This window comes from Acanthopagrus latus, chromosome 8 (genome assembly GCF_904848185.1).
Source record: "Acanthopagrus latus isolate v.2019 chromosome 8, fAcaLat1.1, whole genome shotgun sequence".
Classification (NCBI taxonomy): domain Eukaryota; kingdom Metazoa; phylum Chordata; class Actinopteri; order Spariformes; family Sparidae; genus Acanthopagrus; species Acanthopagrus latus.
The window spans coordinates 5,781,729-5,799,149 of NC_051046.1; the positions used below are offsets into that span (position 1 = coordinate 5,781,729).

At 48.0% G+C, this 17,421-nt stretch overlaps 1 protein-coding gene across 15 annotated transcripts in view; it reads left to right on the forward strand.

Annotated features, from left to right (window-relative positions):
- The window catches only part of LOC119024655 (zinc finger protein 469), a 196,665-nt gene extending 183,344 nt beyond the window's left edge, over positions 1 to 13,321 (forward strand). For all 15 annotated transcript variants that reach the window (XM_037107638.1, XM_037107637.1, XM_037107636.1 and 12 more), the window contains one exon: positions 156 to 13,321. In XM_037107638.1, coding sequence (XP_036963533.1) covers positions 345 to 12,134 — 11,790 coding nt within the window. In that variant the 5' untranslated portion in view covers positions 156 to 344 and the 3' untranslated portion in view covers positions 12,135 to 13,321. The remainder of the gene's footprint in view (positions 1 to 155) is intronic.
- The last annotated feature ends 4,100 nt before the right edge of the window (positions 13,322 to 17,421 follow it).

Here is a 17,421-nt window from a genome sequence, read left to right on the forward strand (position 1 = left end):
GTGTTTACTGCTTTGCTTGCATGTTTGGATTGTATTGCCAGATTTTTTATTGTTATTATTTAAAAAGCACATAATATAATCACTTTACATGACTTTTTTCAATCAAACAGTAATAAGCTTGATGTCTGATCCGCTCTTTTCTCTTTTCCCTCCAGGTCTGCTTTGCTTCGGTGCTGGATCACAGGTTCACGATGAAAGTGAAGAGATGAACCTGCAGCGAGCAGCCCTGTCCCTGCAGTTCCTGCCACTGGAGGTTTACTGATTCATACTACCCAGAAGACGATGACCCTGTCTCCCAGATAGCACCTCTGAGGACCAGGCCTTCACAGCACGCATTGTGCACCATGGCTGGAGAGACTCAGCGAATGCATGCTGTCAAAGAGCTGGACGCTGAGTCCAAACTGCAGGATGAGGGGACGGCACTGGAACAGCAGACTGACAAAACCACAAAGGAGTCTTCAGAGCACTTTTCAAGCACCAGCACTGAGGCCAGAGCCAGCAGCAGAGGGGCCAAAGTTGAAAAACTAGAGAAGGAAAGGGACTGTCCTCAGCAGCGTGAGGCTGTCATACGGCCACAGCAGACAGGGAAGATTGACTTCAGGTCATTGCAGAACCGATCAAAATTTGCCACTGACAGGACTTGGTCGACGGGCAAAGGCAGCCCCCAGTCCCCGAGTGGAAAGGGCCGCAGCCGAGAAAAGGGGAAGCGGTCAGGAAAGGCAGAGCGTGGCAACCCGCAGCAGCTGTACAGACTTAGCATCACTAATCCACGCTCCAACCCGAACATTGGCATTGCCTACCCACAGCAGAAGATTTCGCCACCCAAGAAGTTGGAGACCAGTCGTGGCCCAGTCTCGGGCAGCTACAGATTCCACGTTCCCAGTATACCAGAGCGAGAAGCTGAACTACAGCAAGAGGAGCTCAACTACAGCCGCTGCTTCCAGGAGGCCTCCTCTAACCTTACCTCCCCAAGCTATACCTCACAGGCACTGGTTTCCTCAAGTGGAACGACATCCCACTCGCATCCGACCCTGTCGCAGCAGCAGCAGCCTGCCTTGATGGAGAACAACGGCACGCAGCCCAGTAGCCAGCTAATCCTGGCCGACTTTCAGCTGAGTGGCTCTAATACATGGCAGTCTCCTGAACGGACTTTTAATGGTGCTAATTATGGGGTTTCATCGCAAAAATCCACTGCCCTCACAGAAGCTAATAAGGCGGGTGCCTTTGTGCCTGCTCCATTTCACTATGGATATCATTTTCTGGAAGAATCGACCTCTGACTCTTTTCCCTGTGAACAGAACCCGCAATCCCAAGACTTTACAGACTCCTCACTCGGTTCTGTTCACGTGACCCACAACTCTTTTTCCTTCACGCCTGGAGAAGGGCAGAACATTGCTCAGAACAGCACTCAGTTCGGTAATGAACAGCAGCCGGAGGATAGAAACTCTTATCCTCAACCCCCACAGTCACAGTTTATTCAAGGGGTAGCAACTTCCATCCAATGTCCTCGGAATCTGAGTGAGGACTCAGCGAGCAGTGACAGCTCGGGCTCCAGCTCACAGCAGTCAGAGCAGGGGAAGACTGCCCTGCCTGAGAGCACAGACGTTACTGGACAGGCAGTAGACAGTAGGGATGCAGCCATCACCTCGGGGAGTAAGAGGAACTGTCACCCCAAAGACACAGCTGCCAACCAAAGAACACTCATTCAAGGAAGTGTGCACCATGCGAGAAATATTTCACAAGGTCCAGGCTCCCAAATGCACTTTCCCGGAAAAACATATAACAACCCTCCAGTCAGTAACATGCACACGGGCTCGATGCCCTTCGATAAAAACATCAATAATAAGGTTCTGAATAGGTTACCACACTCATGGGAAGGGTCCAATAAGACATATTCACCGGCAGATCAAAACACGATTCAGTATTCTGACATGAATGATAAGTTTCATTTTCAGAACCAGCCAGCACTTGACCAAAGGCCAGCTTCAGCTAAAAATAGCAGAATGCCCTGGCAGCAGATACGGCCGACCCCCGCCATGCCGAACCAAAGCAGAATCGAGTTATCGAGGCAGATAAGCAGCCAAAAAATGACTTACATGGTTTCCCCCTCTGACTGGCAGGATGACAGTAAATCCCATAAACACGGCTCCCTGAAAAGCCCCGGCTCATTTCAGAACAGCAGAACTAGCGATGGCTTCTCAAACCAAAGACAAGAGACTGTAAAACACGGCGGCAATACAGTGTCAACTTTCAAAGTGGAGATGAGCCACGCGCAAGTCTGTGAATCCAAAAACAAGGCGGTGTATTTTGGACTCAATCAGTCTCTTCCAGCCGCGCCAACAAGAAACTACAGCTATCCTCCATTACAGGTCCCACCTATGGGACTCATGATGGTGTCACCTTATGAATCTCCTCTGCCCTCGCCGGTTCACAACCCCGCGTCCAGCAGCACCTGCTCTTCCCTCTCCCCAGCGTCCACCAGTCCTGTTAACATCAGCTCTGAGGACAGTCAGATGTCCAAGTCAGCAAACCCCCACCCGTTTTATCACCAGCCCCAAGCCAAAACACAGTTAGCGCCCGATCACCTGAGCTCTCACCCTCACCAGTTTCATTCTGACGCTCCGCGAAACCTTCCCTACGCACCGGACAGAGCCAAAGACGACATAATGAGCTACCTGCAAAACGGCACGCACCCAAAGTCCGCCATGGATGGAAACAAAGGCTACATGGACAGTTTCGGGGTGGAGCATCACCAGCCGCCACCGCCGTACTCTGCACATCAGCTGCTAGCGACCTCGCTAGCCGCAGCAAATCTCGACCAGTTAGACGTGCTCCTGACGTGCAAGCAGTGCGATCAGAACTTCAACAACCTGGCTTCATTCCTAGGCCATAAACAATATTGTGCCCAGCATGCGTTTTCACAAAATGACCTCAAAGATATATCGAAGTTGGAGGATGGCAGAAAGTTTCACGGGGAACCAGCGAAAGCGGTGACGTCTACGGCGAATGTCTCGATGTCAAGGTGTCCGTCTGACCTTCACCTGTCCCTGCTGGGCCTCAATAAGAACGGAGAACTGATATCTGAGAGTGAAACAAAAGGAGACAGCAAGGACGATCCCATGAAGCTCAACTTGTTCTCCGGCCCTGGTAACCTCCCCGTCGCTCTCCCTGAGCTGGAAATGGAGGATGCCAAATTAGACAGCCTCATCACAGAAGCCTTGAACGGCCTGGGATATCAGTCAGACAATGCAGAGATAGACAGCAGCTTCATCGACGCATTCGCTGACGATGACCTCACCACTGTTAAAGCAACATCACACAAGCAGTGTCTGAAAACCAAAGAATCCCTCGTCTTTGAGAGCAAAAATAAACAAGCAGCCGATGATGACAGGTCTTTCACACAGGGAAAGTATTTTTACGACTCTGATGTGGAGAGCCCTGAGACAGATAAACAGTACACAGAAAGCAAGCTCGAGAAAATATCTCTGAATTTGGAACAAGATGAGAAAATTAACATAAAAAAAGAAGTCTCTCATAAAAATTCAAGAAACACCCCGAGGGAGAAGACGAGGGAACTAGACGGCAAAGTGAAAGAGGCGAGAAAACTGTGCAAGAGTGAGGACGAAAACACGAGTACACAAAGGTTTCTCTTATCCAGCAAGTTCTCTGAGCGCTGCGGCGTTAAAAGCTTTCAGGAGAGCGCCGCACTGCGAGGGTCAGCGCCCTCGCAGGCCTCCACATCGCCGACCTCGAGAAGCGCAGTGAAAGAGAGCAAGAGGAAAAGCACCGGAGGGGGCACCTGGAGCAAAGAGCTGATTCACAAAATAGTTCAACAGAAAAATAAGCTGCATAAGCTCCACGTTAAAGGCACCAAAAACCTACAGTTTTCCCTAGTGATGGAGAGAGTGACTCCCACCGTACAGAACCCCGCGTTCGGAGAGTACGACTACGTCTCGGACTCGGATGACGAATGCGAGCCTGTAAAGATAGCGAGCCAGGGCCGGCTGAATCAAAGCAGCCGGTGTAAATACACATACACCAAGGAGTGCAAATGGCGGGCGAGGAGCGAGAGGGACCAGGCGGCGTGGAGACATGAGTCGAAGGAGTGTTTCGAGGTGAAAAAAAGCGAGGAGGTCTCTGTCTCGCCTGAGAAACACAGCCCTCACCAGAGACTCAGGAGGAGGGGGAGCAGGTCGTCCACAAGCAGTGAACTCAGCACATCTGTGAGTGTTTCCAGCGATAGTATCAACAGCCCCAAAAGCACTGACCGCACTGACTCTGACTGTGAGAGGAAGACAGACATCAAAAGGAAAGAGCCTCCGGAGCAGAAAACGTACGAAAGGTCCTCCCCGCAGAAGTTATGTAAAGAGTCCAGCACACTAGCACTGACATTCACCAAATCTGTCAAGAAGTATAACGCCGACAAAGCCATTCTCTCCGATAACAAAGACGGCACAGAGGATCCAAAGAAGTATCATTCACACCCAGACGTCGGTGAGCCGGTGTCATCCTCACAAAAAGCAAAAGACACAAACAGAAACGGCGAAAAAAGCCGAGGCTCCCACACGAAATCCAGAGGGAAGCAAGTGTCTCCCAGAAAAGAAACAGGCGCAACAGTGTGTTCAGACAGAAACACCCTACAGAGGACGGACAAGCTGCGCCTCAAAGAAGAACCGACGCGCTGTAGCAGTCCCGATAACAAGCCACTACAGTCTGATTCGCACCCTCCCGCCATCAACAAAGAAACTGATTTCAATATTGACAGAAACACAAAGGGCAAACGAAGAGAGGAGCCCCGAGCCACGCAGGCAGAACTATCAGACAGCAGCACATTTGATAAACTGAGCGACAGTGTCTGCATGGTGAAGGAGCCCATTACTTTAGTCAACGACCTAGACACACACAAGCCGGCGTCTCTTTCCACCTCTTTGATGGATGAGGTGTGCCTTTCTCCGACTGAAAGCCAAGGCCCGCTGATACAGAAGGACGCTCTCAACCTCATGCCCTACCCTCTGGATCAGGAGCAGGGGCTCATGAAATCCCCGCTTTCATTCGACACGTCGTCGATGTTCGGGGACCTGGCCGGGTTCGACAGCGGCCTCTACTCAGATATGCCAATTCAGAAAGAGGGTTTCCATTCGATAGAGACCGCGGCTGATAAAAAGGAGGAGTTTGTCTCGTCCTTCTCTCCCTTCCTGGAGCAAAGAGACTGGAATCTCATAGTTAGCCCCGTGCTGCCGGATGAGATATCGCAGTACAAAGGCAACTCTGAGAAATCAAGCGAAAAGAAACCAGATTACGATCACGTTCCTTTGTCTCTGCCAGAAAAAATAATCGACTACAGTGCAAATCTCAACAGCTGCGCATCAGAGGATGAGCTAGAGATTAAAAGAATAGTGAATGAGCTTGAAAACCAGCTGCAAACAACCAAGATGGGAAGCCCATCCTTGCTAGCTCAGGATGTCCCCAAGCAGCTGCAAATGAGCAAATTTTCACCTTTACGTCTGAGTGATGATTCAGGGAGTGGAGGCTCCAGTCTGGACATGAGGTGCCCCGTGCAGACCATTGATGTGCGAGTGACCAGTTTGCCCTCGGAGCCTTTCACTGAACCGTGGGCCAGTCCGTTCCAGTTCGAGCTCATGGGTGGACATCACAGTCCCCACGCTGCCATCCACAACGAACCAGGGGCCCTTGAACATTTCACCGAAAAGGAAGACGACGCACAGAATTTGATGTCCGCAGCCTCACGTGTCGAACACCCACAGCTCCCCCTCGAGCAGAAATCAGAGGAGAGAAACGCTGAAAATGAGACTCGTGTAGAAACAAAGGAAGACATCTTGGAACAGAAGAGATATACAGAAAACCTAATGAAAAGCCTGGAGGTGATTTCAGACTCTATATTCAAAAAAGAACCCGTTATCTCGGAACAGAAAGAGCCGAATGTCACCTCTCTCACGAGTCAACAACATCGAGAAATTGAATGTCAGGAAACTGATGCAGTTGAGAGGGAAGATCACAGAGAAAAGGAAGCAATTACTGGCAAGGAGAATATATTATCACCTCGAAATATCAATGAGCGGAAGGACGATAGTGAATTCATTGTGAGGGAGTCACAGTCATCTCTCGCTAACAGCGCTGACCCCACTGTCGATGGAAAGCATCCAATTTCATCGCAGCCCAGTGAGCCCGCAGAAAACAAAGGAAGCGAGGATGAGACTAAAGTCACTTCAGAGGCGGATATCGCTGAGAATAGTGATTTGATTGAGTCTGCTCGCCGCTCGAGTGTGACTACACATGACCCACATGTGGTCGAGGAGTCCGGCGGGAAAAGCAACGCGGCAGACAATGTGAACGAGTCATTTAAAGGCGGCAGAGACGGTCCAGAGCATTTGACAGGCGGCCATGAGGAAACAGAGGCAGTGAAGGGAATCACCGGGCAGTCCGCTCGCCGGCCTTCATCACCAGCTCGTCCTGCTGGTTCCAGTTTAATTCAGGATGTGATCAAAGCAGCACTCGAAGAACAATCCACTGACAACCATCGCAGTCCTGGAGACGTTAATTCATCACATGCTGAGGAGTTGAAAGTGGAGTGCTCAGACAGTGTGATCGAGGACATAACTGTCGAAATAGCAGAACAGGATCACTTGATTGGACTGTCTCCCGCTAAAAACTGCAGCCCTGCGAAGACTTACAGCCCAGCGACTGATATGTCAGTGGAGATAGTCACCACAGACAAGCCCTGCAGTCCAATACTGGTGGAAACCAGCACAGAGAGGACCAATCACTGCTCGCCTGCCTGCAACACCGAGCCAAGTAACCTGTTGATCCTTTCGCAGCCCGATGGCGTCGCTGACGGTGATTCCTGCAAAGCTGCTTCACTGAATGACTCCGCCGACCACGAGACGGATCTCGCCTTCAACAGCATTCAGAAGCGAGAGGAGATTTTAAATGTTCAGGACATCAAAGAACATCCTCCTGTGGATTTCATGGCAAGTCACCAAAACTCACCATGCACAGAGGAGGCAGAAGAAAGTCTTTTTCTACGCACGGCCGCACCAGCCGCTCTTCTGCCCACCTCTCATCAAACACCCATGCAGAAATGGGAGGTGGAAGAGGATTCATGTCCACCACAAAGCAAATGTAGTGATGCATTTGTTGACTCGATTCAAAATATAAAATCCCCCATAAACAAAGAAGAAGAAAGCGACATCAAAGAGGCTTTAAACAGCGATGAACCAGCCATGATGGAGTATTCTCTGATAAGCCCGCCACCCCTGGACTTGGGAATCATGGTGTGTAAAATCCCCAACGCCATTCCCTCTCCACTGCCGGTGACCGGCTCAGCAGAACCGCAGGAAGAGTCAGGTGGTCTTGAAAAGAGAGATCCAATGTATGATTTCAAGCTAAGCCCTTTCAACTACAACAGCATCTCGGATGGACCTCCGCAACTGAATCAATACAACTACATACCGATTTCACCAGTCAGCAAGCCTGAAGAGATCCCCACCATGAAGCAGAGTCCCAGAGATGACTGTGGACAGTGTGATCTGACTGTCAACCCTGCACTGATTTTTAACAAAACAGACAGAGACACAGAGGCATCGCTGAAATCAGAGCCTGCAGCTGAGCTGAACTTATCAGATGACCCGCTGGTTCTCCAGCAGGGTCTGAAATTCACATGTTTCTCACTGGGCCTCCCACCCGAAAACAAAAGCAAAGACTCCTCAGCTGATAATGTAAAGACCAACATGGAAGTGTGCCAAGATCTAACTGCACCCGATGAGCGTTTACATATTCATGCGGACCTGCTGAGAAAGGTTGAATCAGACAACTTAGCTTCTCTCGAGGCTTCTGCCGAAGACAGTGCGCTCATCCGGAAAAAGACTTCAGATGGTCCGCCCACTCCTGCGCCACTCATCATCTGTGAAAACGAACAAATGACTCTTCCATCAGACCCATCAGAGAAACAAGCAACAATAGAGGCTGGCCCCTGTTCAGCGGCGCAACAAGTAAACAAGGAAATGTCCCCAAAAAAGACACGGAACAACCCTCAGCAGGGGAAAGTGCTCTGCGAAATCTGCCTGATGTGTTTCAGGACCGTGCCGGGGTTAAAGAGACATAAGGCCATGAAGCATTTGGTCAGAGCTGAGAAACACATCGGCCCGCAGAGCTCGACATCAAGCCATCAGGGGACTGTGCTTATTTATGAAGCATCGCAAACCGCAGAGAAAGAACATAAAGATGATTCACAGACCTGTTACCCAACAAAAATAGACGGGCTGCCCGAGACAAGTAGCACTTTCATATCTAAAGCAGCAGAGACTGAGTCACTCCTGGAGGAAACGGCAACAGAGACAAGTACAGTGGCAGCGGATGAAACGGGCCATCAGAACCCTCTGCTGCCAGCGAAAGCAAAGAAGAACAACAAAGCTAGAAAGAACAAAAACAGCGAGGTAAACATAAAGCCTGACCCTTTCTCTGATGAGCAGCTGAATATATTAAAATCAGACATACTTCAAGCTATAACTCCTGAATTCAAAAGCAGCGGACTGCAAGAGCGGGCCAAATCTCCAGAGGCCCAGGTGAAAATCAGTGACAGAACTGGAACAGAGAAAATCCCCCGCAACGGCTTTGGCGACGCGCCCCGATCTCCGACAAAAGAGATAAATGTGCTTAATGAAACTGTGGAGCTAAATCAAACCACTGACAAGGACGAGATGAAATGTACAAGCATGACAGAGATGGCAAACGGGGAAGTAGGCACAGATGATAATGTGGAGAGTGCTATATCTGTACACGAGGATATAATCAGAGAATGTGACGGAAAGTCTCTGTGTGCCGAGGAAGAGATGTGTGAACAGAAAGGATCAGAAGACAGCCTTGCCCAAGAGATTCTCCGAAAAGTGGCAGTAGAGATAAAATGCGAGAAAAACAGTGGCCCTTCAGACGAGGTGCGTCCCCTCTCCTGTTTGAATTCGTCGCCTCTCAGTCCTGCCGGCTTAAGTCCCGAGCTGAAGGCCCTGCTCGACGATGACACCACATTTTCACAGCTGTTCCCCCGAGACGAAGAGGCAAAAAGGAAAAAGTGCCCGAGGGTGTACGGCAAAAGAAACAAAAGACAGAAGCTGTCGCCTGATTCGAACGTGACTCAGGACTGCCCTCCTTCAGAGAGCTTCATGCAAAGTCAAGCGGAGCCGGCATTCACCGACAATCAGACGAACCGCTGTGAATATGAGACAATATCTCTCGACGATGCCATCATGTTGAACATGTGCCACAACAGCGCATTAAAGGCCGATGCCAAGCCAGATGTTCAGCAGAGTGATCAGCAGGATGCTCATGAGAATATTAAAGAGCTCGCAAACAGCGAGAGCGACGCAGGAAAATCCACAAGTCGCCCCGATGACTTCGCTGGAAGCCAAACAGTGAACTCTGATCCGGGCGCCTGTAAAGAGGAAGTGCCGCCTGCGCCGTGCTCCCTGCCCTCTGCCCCCTACACCGCTGAGCCATGCGTCACAGAGAGCGTCCAGACCTTCCACAGCATCGACATCCAGAACATCAACACCACCTTTCAGCTTCCCGACATTCAGTTCTTCGACTCGAACAAGGATATCTCAGTGGCTCCTCCCATCGCCACCGCTGAGACGGAGAACAGAGATGATGACAAGTCAAAGAAAATAACGGAGCGGCGAGGAAGGAAACGGAAAGACGGTGGAATAAAGGTCAAAGATAAGCAGTACAAGTGCAAGGCGTGCTTCACGTGGTTCCTCACGCTGGGCGAACTGAACTTTCACAAACTCTCCCACAACCCTTCCCCGCCTCCGACCTGCTACATGTGTGTCCAGCGCAAGTTTAGCTCCAGGGAGCAACTGAGAGACCATCTGAGGGAGAAACATGCCAAGAACAAGACGGGTATCTGGACCTGTGGGATGTGCTTGAAGGAGATCTCAGATGTGTGGATGTACAACGAGCATTTACGAGAACACGCCACTCAGTTTGCCCGGAGGGGTCAGACTCAGGGCTCCATGTTAGGCATCCCCTTCATGCAGGAGACCGCCGTGAAGAACTTCATCACCTCCATCATGCAGCACCGCCCCAGCAAAACCAACAGGGAGTCCAGCAAAGCCACTAAAGAACAGGACAAAGCTGCTGCTGCTGCAGACAGCGCTGCGGGAGACGGGAAAACCTCCGAGGGGGCTGAGCCGAAAGTTCACAGGACTAAAAGTGGCAGCGGAGCGGGCGGGAAGCAGAGCACATTAACCCCTCTGGAAGTCCTCCACAAAACTGAGACACCTAAAAGTGTGGAGATGCATCCCAACTGCAAAGATCCCTCGAGAGACTGCCACCACTGCGGGAAACAGTTCCCCAAACCCTTCAAACTCCAGAGACATCTAGTGGTTCACAACTTGGAGAAGATTTTCCTGTGTCACAAGTGCCCCGTCTCTTATCAGGAGGCCCAGGAGCTGAAAGGCCACCTGAAGAGGGAGCACGAGGAGGTGGACGAGCTGGATTCGAAACACACCACCCTCTACACCTGCGAGCTCTGTGCTGATGTCATGCATGTGATTAAGAAGTCTTTCATCTGCAGCACCTGCAACTACACCTTCTCTAAGAAGGAGCAGTTTGATCGTCACATGGAGAAGCACCTGTCAGGGGGGAACAAAATTTTCAAATTCCGAGGTGTTCTCAGACCTGTCAAAGCGTCGGCGTCCAAAGAAGATGAATGTGATTCGCCTGCGAGTAAGAAGAGGAGAATTCTCTCTGACAGTCTGCAGGAAAATAGCTCAGACAGCGGCATCGCCAGCGTCAGCTCGCTGCACCTAAATCAAAACTCTGAAGCGCAGTCCTCGAAAGCCTCCGTGTCCACGGCAGACGACTCCACGCAGACCATCACCAACGAATATCACAGTGACACAAACAATACGAATGTGAAGACGGAGGACATCGCTGAGGATTACTCTGAGCTGCTCGTAGAGCTGGAGAAATGCATCCACCTGGGCTCCTCTGAGTCACCCAAGAAAGAGGACATTGACCAAACCACCTCAACTATTTTTGATAAAGAGGGTAATGGAAAATCAATTACTGACCCATGTGATGTGAAAGAGGAGAGTGAGTCAGTCTGCATTAGAGCAGAGGAAACCTCATGGTCAGTGTGCAAAGAGAGCAGCTGTGCAGGGGAGGAAATGGGTGAAGGTGATACAGCTGAGACTGAGGAAAAAACAGATTCGCTTCCACCCAGCGAGGACTCTTTTGTCAGCTCAAGAGAAAATCAAGCAGTTTCAAAGACACCTGAGTCAGCAAAGCATGAATTAGCTGCTGATTTGACAGACCAGCAGAGGGATGAGGAGCAGTGGCATCACACATCGAAAGCTTCAAATAATGACAGCAAACAGACGACTTTATCTCACGGCGCTGAGCAGGAAAGTAGCAGTCAGGCGAAAGACAAAGTCGCTTCAGACAAAACGGCTGACAACACTAAAAACAGCACGAAGGCGACAGAATCCACACCAGTCCTCCACTCCAGAGCTGCCCTCAACGCCTCAACCGCCTCCAACGAGGACAAAGAGTCTGTGAGACCGCAGAAGAAGAGGAAAGACGTCAAATCGCCCCACAGCCTGCAGAGGGTTTCCTCTCCAGCCACACAAGAGAACTTCGGCGTCGACTCGCGGGCCAAAAAGAAATTTCGGCCCAGCAAGTGTGCAAACCCGTCTCTGCAGAGGAAGTCAGACGGACCCAACGACTACCCCGTCCTGTCCTCGGTGCGGGACGACGTCGTGAGCAACAAGATCGTCTCCAAGTGCAAGACTTCAAACACGGGTCTGCAGGCGAAGAGGAGCCTGCTGGACAGCTGCGCACAGAAGAAGGCGGACATCGTGGCTCCTCTTAACGGGGAGTACAAAGCCAAAAAGGGACCTCTGGGACGTCCTTTGCACCCCCCTATTTCTAAAGTGTCCTCAGTTTCCATGAACAATTCTCTGAATAAATCTAGGCCAAAGATGGGGGTTAGGTCGATGGAGAGCCATTCCTACCGGACAGCTGAGTCACAGAACCACCTCCTGAGTCAGCTGTTCGGCCAAAAACTGACAAGCTTTAAGATTCCTTTAAGGAAGGACACATCAGAATCTATTAACTGAGATGGATCTGTGAACACGGGACTGTAAATTTCACAGTTATTAAAAAAATGTTTAAGACAATTCATTATGGTGAATGAGATTGCACAGCTCTTTTCTGTGAAACGCTATCTTTAAATACTTACGTAGTCACTTTATGTCTTCTCTGTACATGTGTTATTGATGACACAAATGTGAGGACGAACAGCAGATATGAATTTTTTTTTCTTTTTTGGGGGGGCCGGGTCATAAAATGATGCTACAAAAAAACCCTTTTTTTCTACTTTTCCTTTTGTAGGATATTATCCGTTTCGGAGATTATATTTCATTTACCTTAAAGGAGAGAAAAAAAGAATACTTGAAAATACAGTCAAATATTTTCTTCTAAGAAATGCATGTTCGTTTTGCATTCATAACATGATCTCTATCAGTTATTAAGTCTTTTTTTTCTACAAGAGGACCGAGCGACATCATAACTGACCTGGACTATTGTCTGTGCACCTTTTCGTACATGCTTCCAAATATTCATTTTTGTATTATTTTGTAACTTTACTGTACTGCATTGACATTCATCATATTAGCCTCTTTTTGTTGTATAAATATTACCTGGTGCTACATCGTGTTTTTTTTTTTTTTAATGTAATGTGAATGCCAATGTCCTCGGAAGGGAACATGAGATCTGTAGCAGTTACAGTTCATTCATCCGACTGTTTTTACTTTTTTTTTTTTTTTATTATTAAAGATACTGTGTAAAAACCATCCAAGTACATATGTAGGCTGATAGAAGATTAAGAAAAAAAAAACCTTCCACATAAAAAAAAAAAAAACAATAAACTCAGGTGCATGCAAGGACATCACAGTCCCAAAGACCTGTATTCGGAGATCTTCCAATGCACTGATAATACCACACACAAATCACAAACTCAATCATCTGTGTCTGTAACTCCAACTGTTTAATTATGAATAGTATTTACTAGGACAACAAAGGTGCTTTATCTTGTTTATACTGTATGTATCTTATACTGTATAATATTGTAGGTAGATTGTTGTTTGGTGTAATGCTTCATGTCAAAGTTTTATTTTAATAATGTGCAAAAAAGAATCAGAGTGAGAAGAAAAGGGAAATGCAGTGCCTCTTGCAGGTTGTAAAGTGGTTCACTAAGTGCCTCCTTTATAGTTGGTTATTAAAGATCTGTATTGGTCTCTCCTTGCTCTTTTTCTTCCTTTTTTTTGTTGTTGTTCGTGACAAGTTAGGGGTTTGGTTTTTTTTTTTGCAAATGTACTGACTTTCCATCCCCGCGGACTGCAGCTGTCACCGCATGCATCAAACACTGCAAACAGTGGAAGCCGCTTGTGCCTGGAGGCAAAAAACAGGTGCACACACAACAGAGTCTGACTTCTTCTGTCTTCAGATCAGCACTTCAGTGAGCGCACTCATCATGTGAGAGATGAGCGTAAATGTATCTTTTACTACAGGGAAACATTCGGCACAAGACAGATACATTCATCCAGCCATATGTTACAGTCTCCGGCAGCGGCGTGCAGCTCTCGCTTCTGTCAGTGCTTCTGTCATGTCGCTCATCTCGCCGCGTGTAAAATGGCTTCTATTCCTACACGAACATTTTTTTTCATCATCACATAGGAATAAAAAGCCATAGGACACAGAGGCATAAAGTGTAGGAAATCCTCACGGAGGTCGGATAGGGGAAAAAAAAACCCCAGAGAGGAGCAGCTGTGAGGAGGATAGATTGGGTGGAGAACAGAAGAAGGCGGAGAGGAAAGAAAGAAAAGAGTTTAGAATATTTGTCAAATACTGCTGTCAACAACATAAAGTCACATTTTCTCTCTGTAGTTAGCTGTGGACTGACTGAAAGTGAATCTGATGAGACTCTAATCAACAAATGAATCAGCCTATGTGTTGATTTTATAAGCATTTTCTTACATATGGGGCAACTTTTTCTTCAGATCGTACATCTGTAAGGCATCAGAAACACTCACAAATCACATTGTAACATGCACAATGCATTGAATGCATCAGGATGGCTGATAGCTACAGTATACAGGCCGTGACAAGTCATCCCTCTTAATCAGAGTTTATGCGGCGTTGTGAACATGTCGGTACTTTCTGTAAACAAAGTAAACAACGATCAGGCCGTTTGTTAATTGAGTGACCATGGCAGACATTCAGAGGAAGTGTGGCGGAAACAGAACCGCAGTGTTGTTGTCGTCGCTGAAATAACTTCTCTAATTAATTTGGTGGGAATACTTGGTTTGGCAGCACCCACAGAGAGCATATTTTTGGACTCATTGACGACAACAGAAAAAAAAAAGAAGACAGCAAGAATAACTGTCCATGAATTACAGGCGCTGCTCAGCTGTCTGCTTGTCTATTCCTCTGCACTCGCTGGATCAGAGTTCCTCCGGCGGGATGGAATTCAAATCGTCGTGAAAGCCCGACGACGTGTTACATCTCGACCTTTGTCACAGCACAGTGAAAAGTCACGAGCAGCACCTCAAGGATATGAATTCACCCTCGGGTGCCTCGAGGCAGAGGAGGAGCTGCCATAACAGCTAATGACTCCCCAGTTACTATAATATGTTTACAGGAAATCACCTTCATGTTCACATCAGCATTTGTGCTCCATGATAAGCTTTTATTCAGATATCTGCTAAATGTTTTATACGGGCTTCATCTGCAGAAATACAAGTTGAGAGATGCATATTTCATGATCCACTGAACCCTTTTTCTTGACTTCTTTTACATGCATAACGATTAGCAAAGTGCCTGAGAGCATATTATAACTACATTGTTAAAAAGTCAAAGTCAAAAGGTTTTTCAGCACCCTGTTTTTTTGATAATTTTTAGTTGCAGTGTGACTGCAAATTGATGGTAAATACCAATATACTGCATATAAAAGTATCCCTTGCAATTAGCATTAGTTTGCGTGGTTTAAACGTGCTGGTCTGCCTGTGGGTCCGTCTTTTTCTTCAGTATCTAGAATCCTTTTCACACAATAAACCACAAAACTGACAAATTGTATTTGGCTTTTTCTTAGCGGACAGCAGGAGCCGTCACAGTACGACAATCTGTCATCTATCAGAGAAATATTAGTTCATCTTTCTGCAATCTCGATCCAAACAAAGAGCTGAACGTTTGCCTATGTGGATCTTTGTAGCTGGAAAATAACTTTTCAATTTCAGTCACAACCGAGCGTCACTGGGGAGGTCAGCGGTTTGGATCTATGGCAGATAGTTCGCTGATTATGTGGTAATCACTCGTGAACAGCTCACCCGTCGTAACACTCCAAGTTGCTGTTAAATACCTACTCATAGTCACGGGGGAATATCAAAGTGGTTCACGAAATGATTAAATGTGTTGTGTGATTTCGGTGGGATGCCTTCTTCTTTTTAATTCGAGCCACAGGAGAGCCACGAGTCCCCTCAGTAGACCCAAATAGAATCAACTAAATAAAAGTCCGCGTGGGAAGATGGATGACCATCTGTTGTTGTTGTGTGTGGGTCCTCTCGCTATAAATGGCTGCCATTGATCCCAAAGCAGGAGCATTAACGTTAATTAGAGGAAGAAAAGAACACTTACTGAGAATCGTAATGTGTTTTAGTTTAAACACGCAGTTTGATCTCACATGGAATGTAATTAATAAACATTCAGAAGACTCCGTAATGTTGTTATGTGAATATTGCAAAATTAAATCTAGTTAAGTATTCAATTAGGCAGAGGAGGCATGGTTCATTCTCCAAGCCGAGATTAAATTCATCACACCGCGGGAATCTTGGCCAGTCATGGGTTCAGTGATGAGTGTGGTGCCTGAAGGCAACATGATTGATGACTGAGCCATCAAGACATGTAAATGAAATGTCTGTGATTAACATGATAATTAGAAAAGAGGCCACATAACAGTGACGCATGCTTTTTTTCTTTTAATGCATTTTAAGTTAAATGCCTCCGAGTGCTCATCTACTGTATTTCCCTCCTCGATTTGTGTCCTTGAATGTACCTGGAGTTTTTACCTGATGTCCCCCCCCCACACCCGCCCCTCGGTGGTGTGTCCGGTCTCGCTGCGGAACCTGAACGCAACCCTTCCTCCAGGTCCTCCGGTCAGCAGCTGTGTGTTGATTAAAGACACAAACGAAAAGGGGGAAAAAAAAGCAGAGATCTCAGTATGTTTTTGTCACTGTTTCAGACGTGTCACACAGTGAGTGAGTAGGAGCCCCACGCACACCGACTGTCAGCCGTCCTTTTATCATCTGATCTGTGAGGAAATTCTCCAGAGGCACAGTCACGCAGGAGCATGACAGGAACGCTTTGCACTTTGAAGTAGAGTGACATTATCAGTAAGTATGGTCTTGAAATAGCATCTCTTCTCTCTCTCTCTCTCTCTCTCTCTCACTCCATTTCTGAGTCTCCCTGCGTGTCTCATCTGATCTCCCACTTTCTTCCCTCCGTCTATTCTCCTCCGCCGCCACCCTCGTTCTCCTGCTCTTCCTCTCCTCTCCCCGCCATCAATTTAACCAGCGACTCACCCCTTCTACCTATTTTTTTTTTGCTTCTGCCTCTCCCCATTCTCGTCTTTTAGCACCTGCTTTTGTTCGCCCTCTCTCTCCCTTTCCCACCACCTCATTCCATTTCCCTCCTTCCCTTCTGCCCTCTCACCTTTCCATCCACCATTCTCCCCTTGTTTTCACCCCTTTTCTATCTCCTCTCTCCCTCCCCCCCCTCACCGAGCCTCACTGGGGAGCGTGCTGTTGGCTGCCTCTGCAGGGAGGTCGAGAGATCACGGGCAGATCGAGATGTGGTCAGCGGTAATGACACACAGGCTGAGGGGCCACGCGGGTCGCTTCCGTCGGGAATGTGAGGCTTCAGCCATCACGGGCAGAGATAAATAGATAGATGGACGGGAGAGGGATTTGTCGCATGAAAGGGGGGAAGGAATGACTGAGCATCCCTCTCTCTGCACACACACGGTGGGGAGATCGTGATGAATTTCCAACTGGGATGATATCTGAAATCATTTCTGTTTCGACAGTGGGAATGTGTATGAATAATTCAATATAAACATGTTCCCCCTTGGTGTGAACAAAGAGGACAGAGGAATCTTTGAAATCAAGACATCAAAACAATTTTTTTGCCCTACAACCATCAAATAACAACCTCAACACCCCCCCCACCCTTTTTTTTTAAATCCTCAAATGGGAGAGCCGGCAGTGAGAAAACACGCCGGGGAAACTACACTTCCACAACAATGGCACCTGAAATAGGAGTCAAAGGAACTGGGGCAGTAGTAAGATCAAA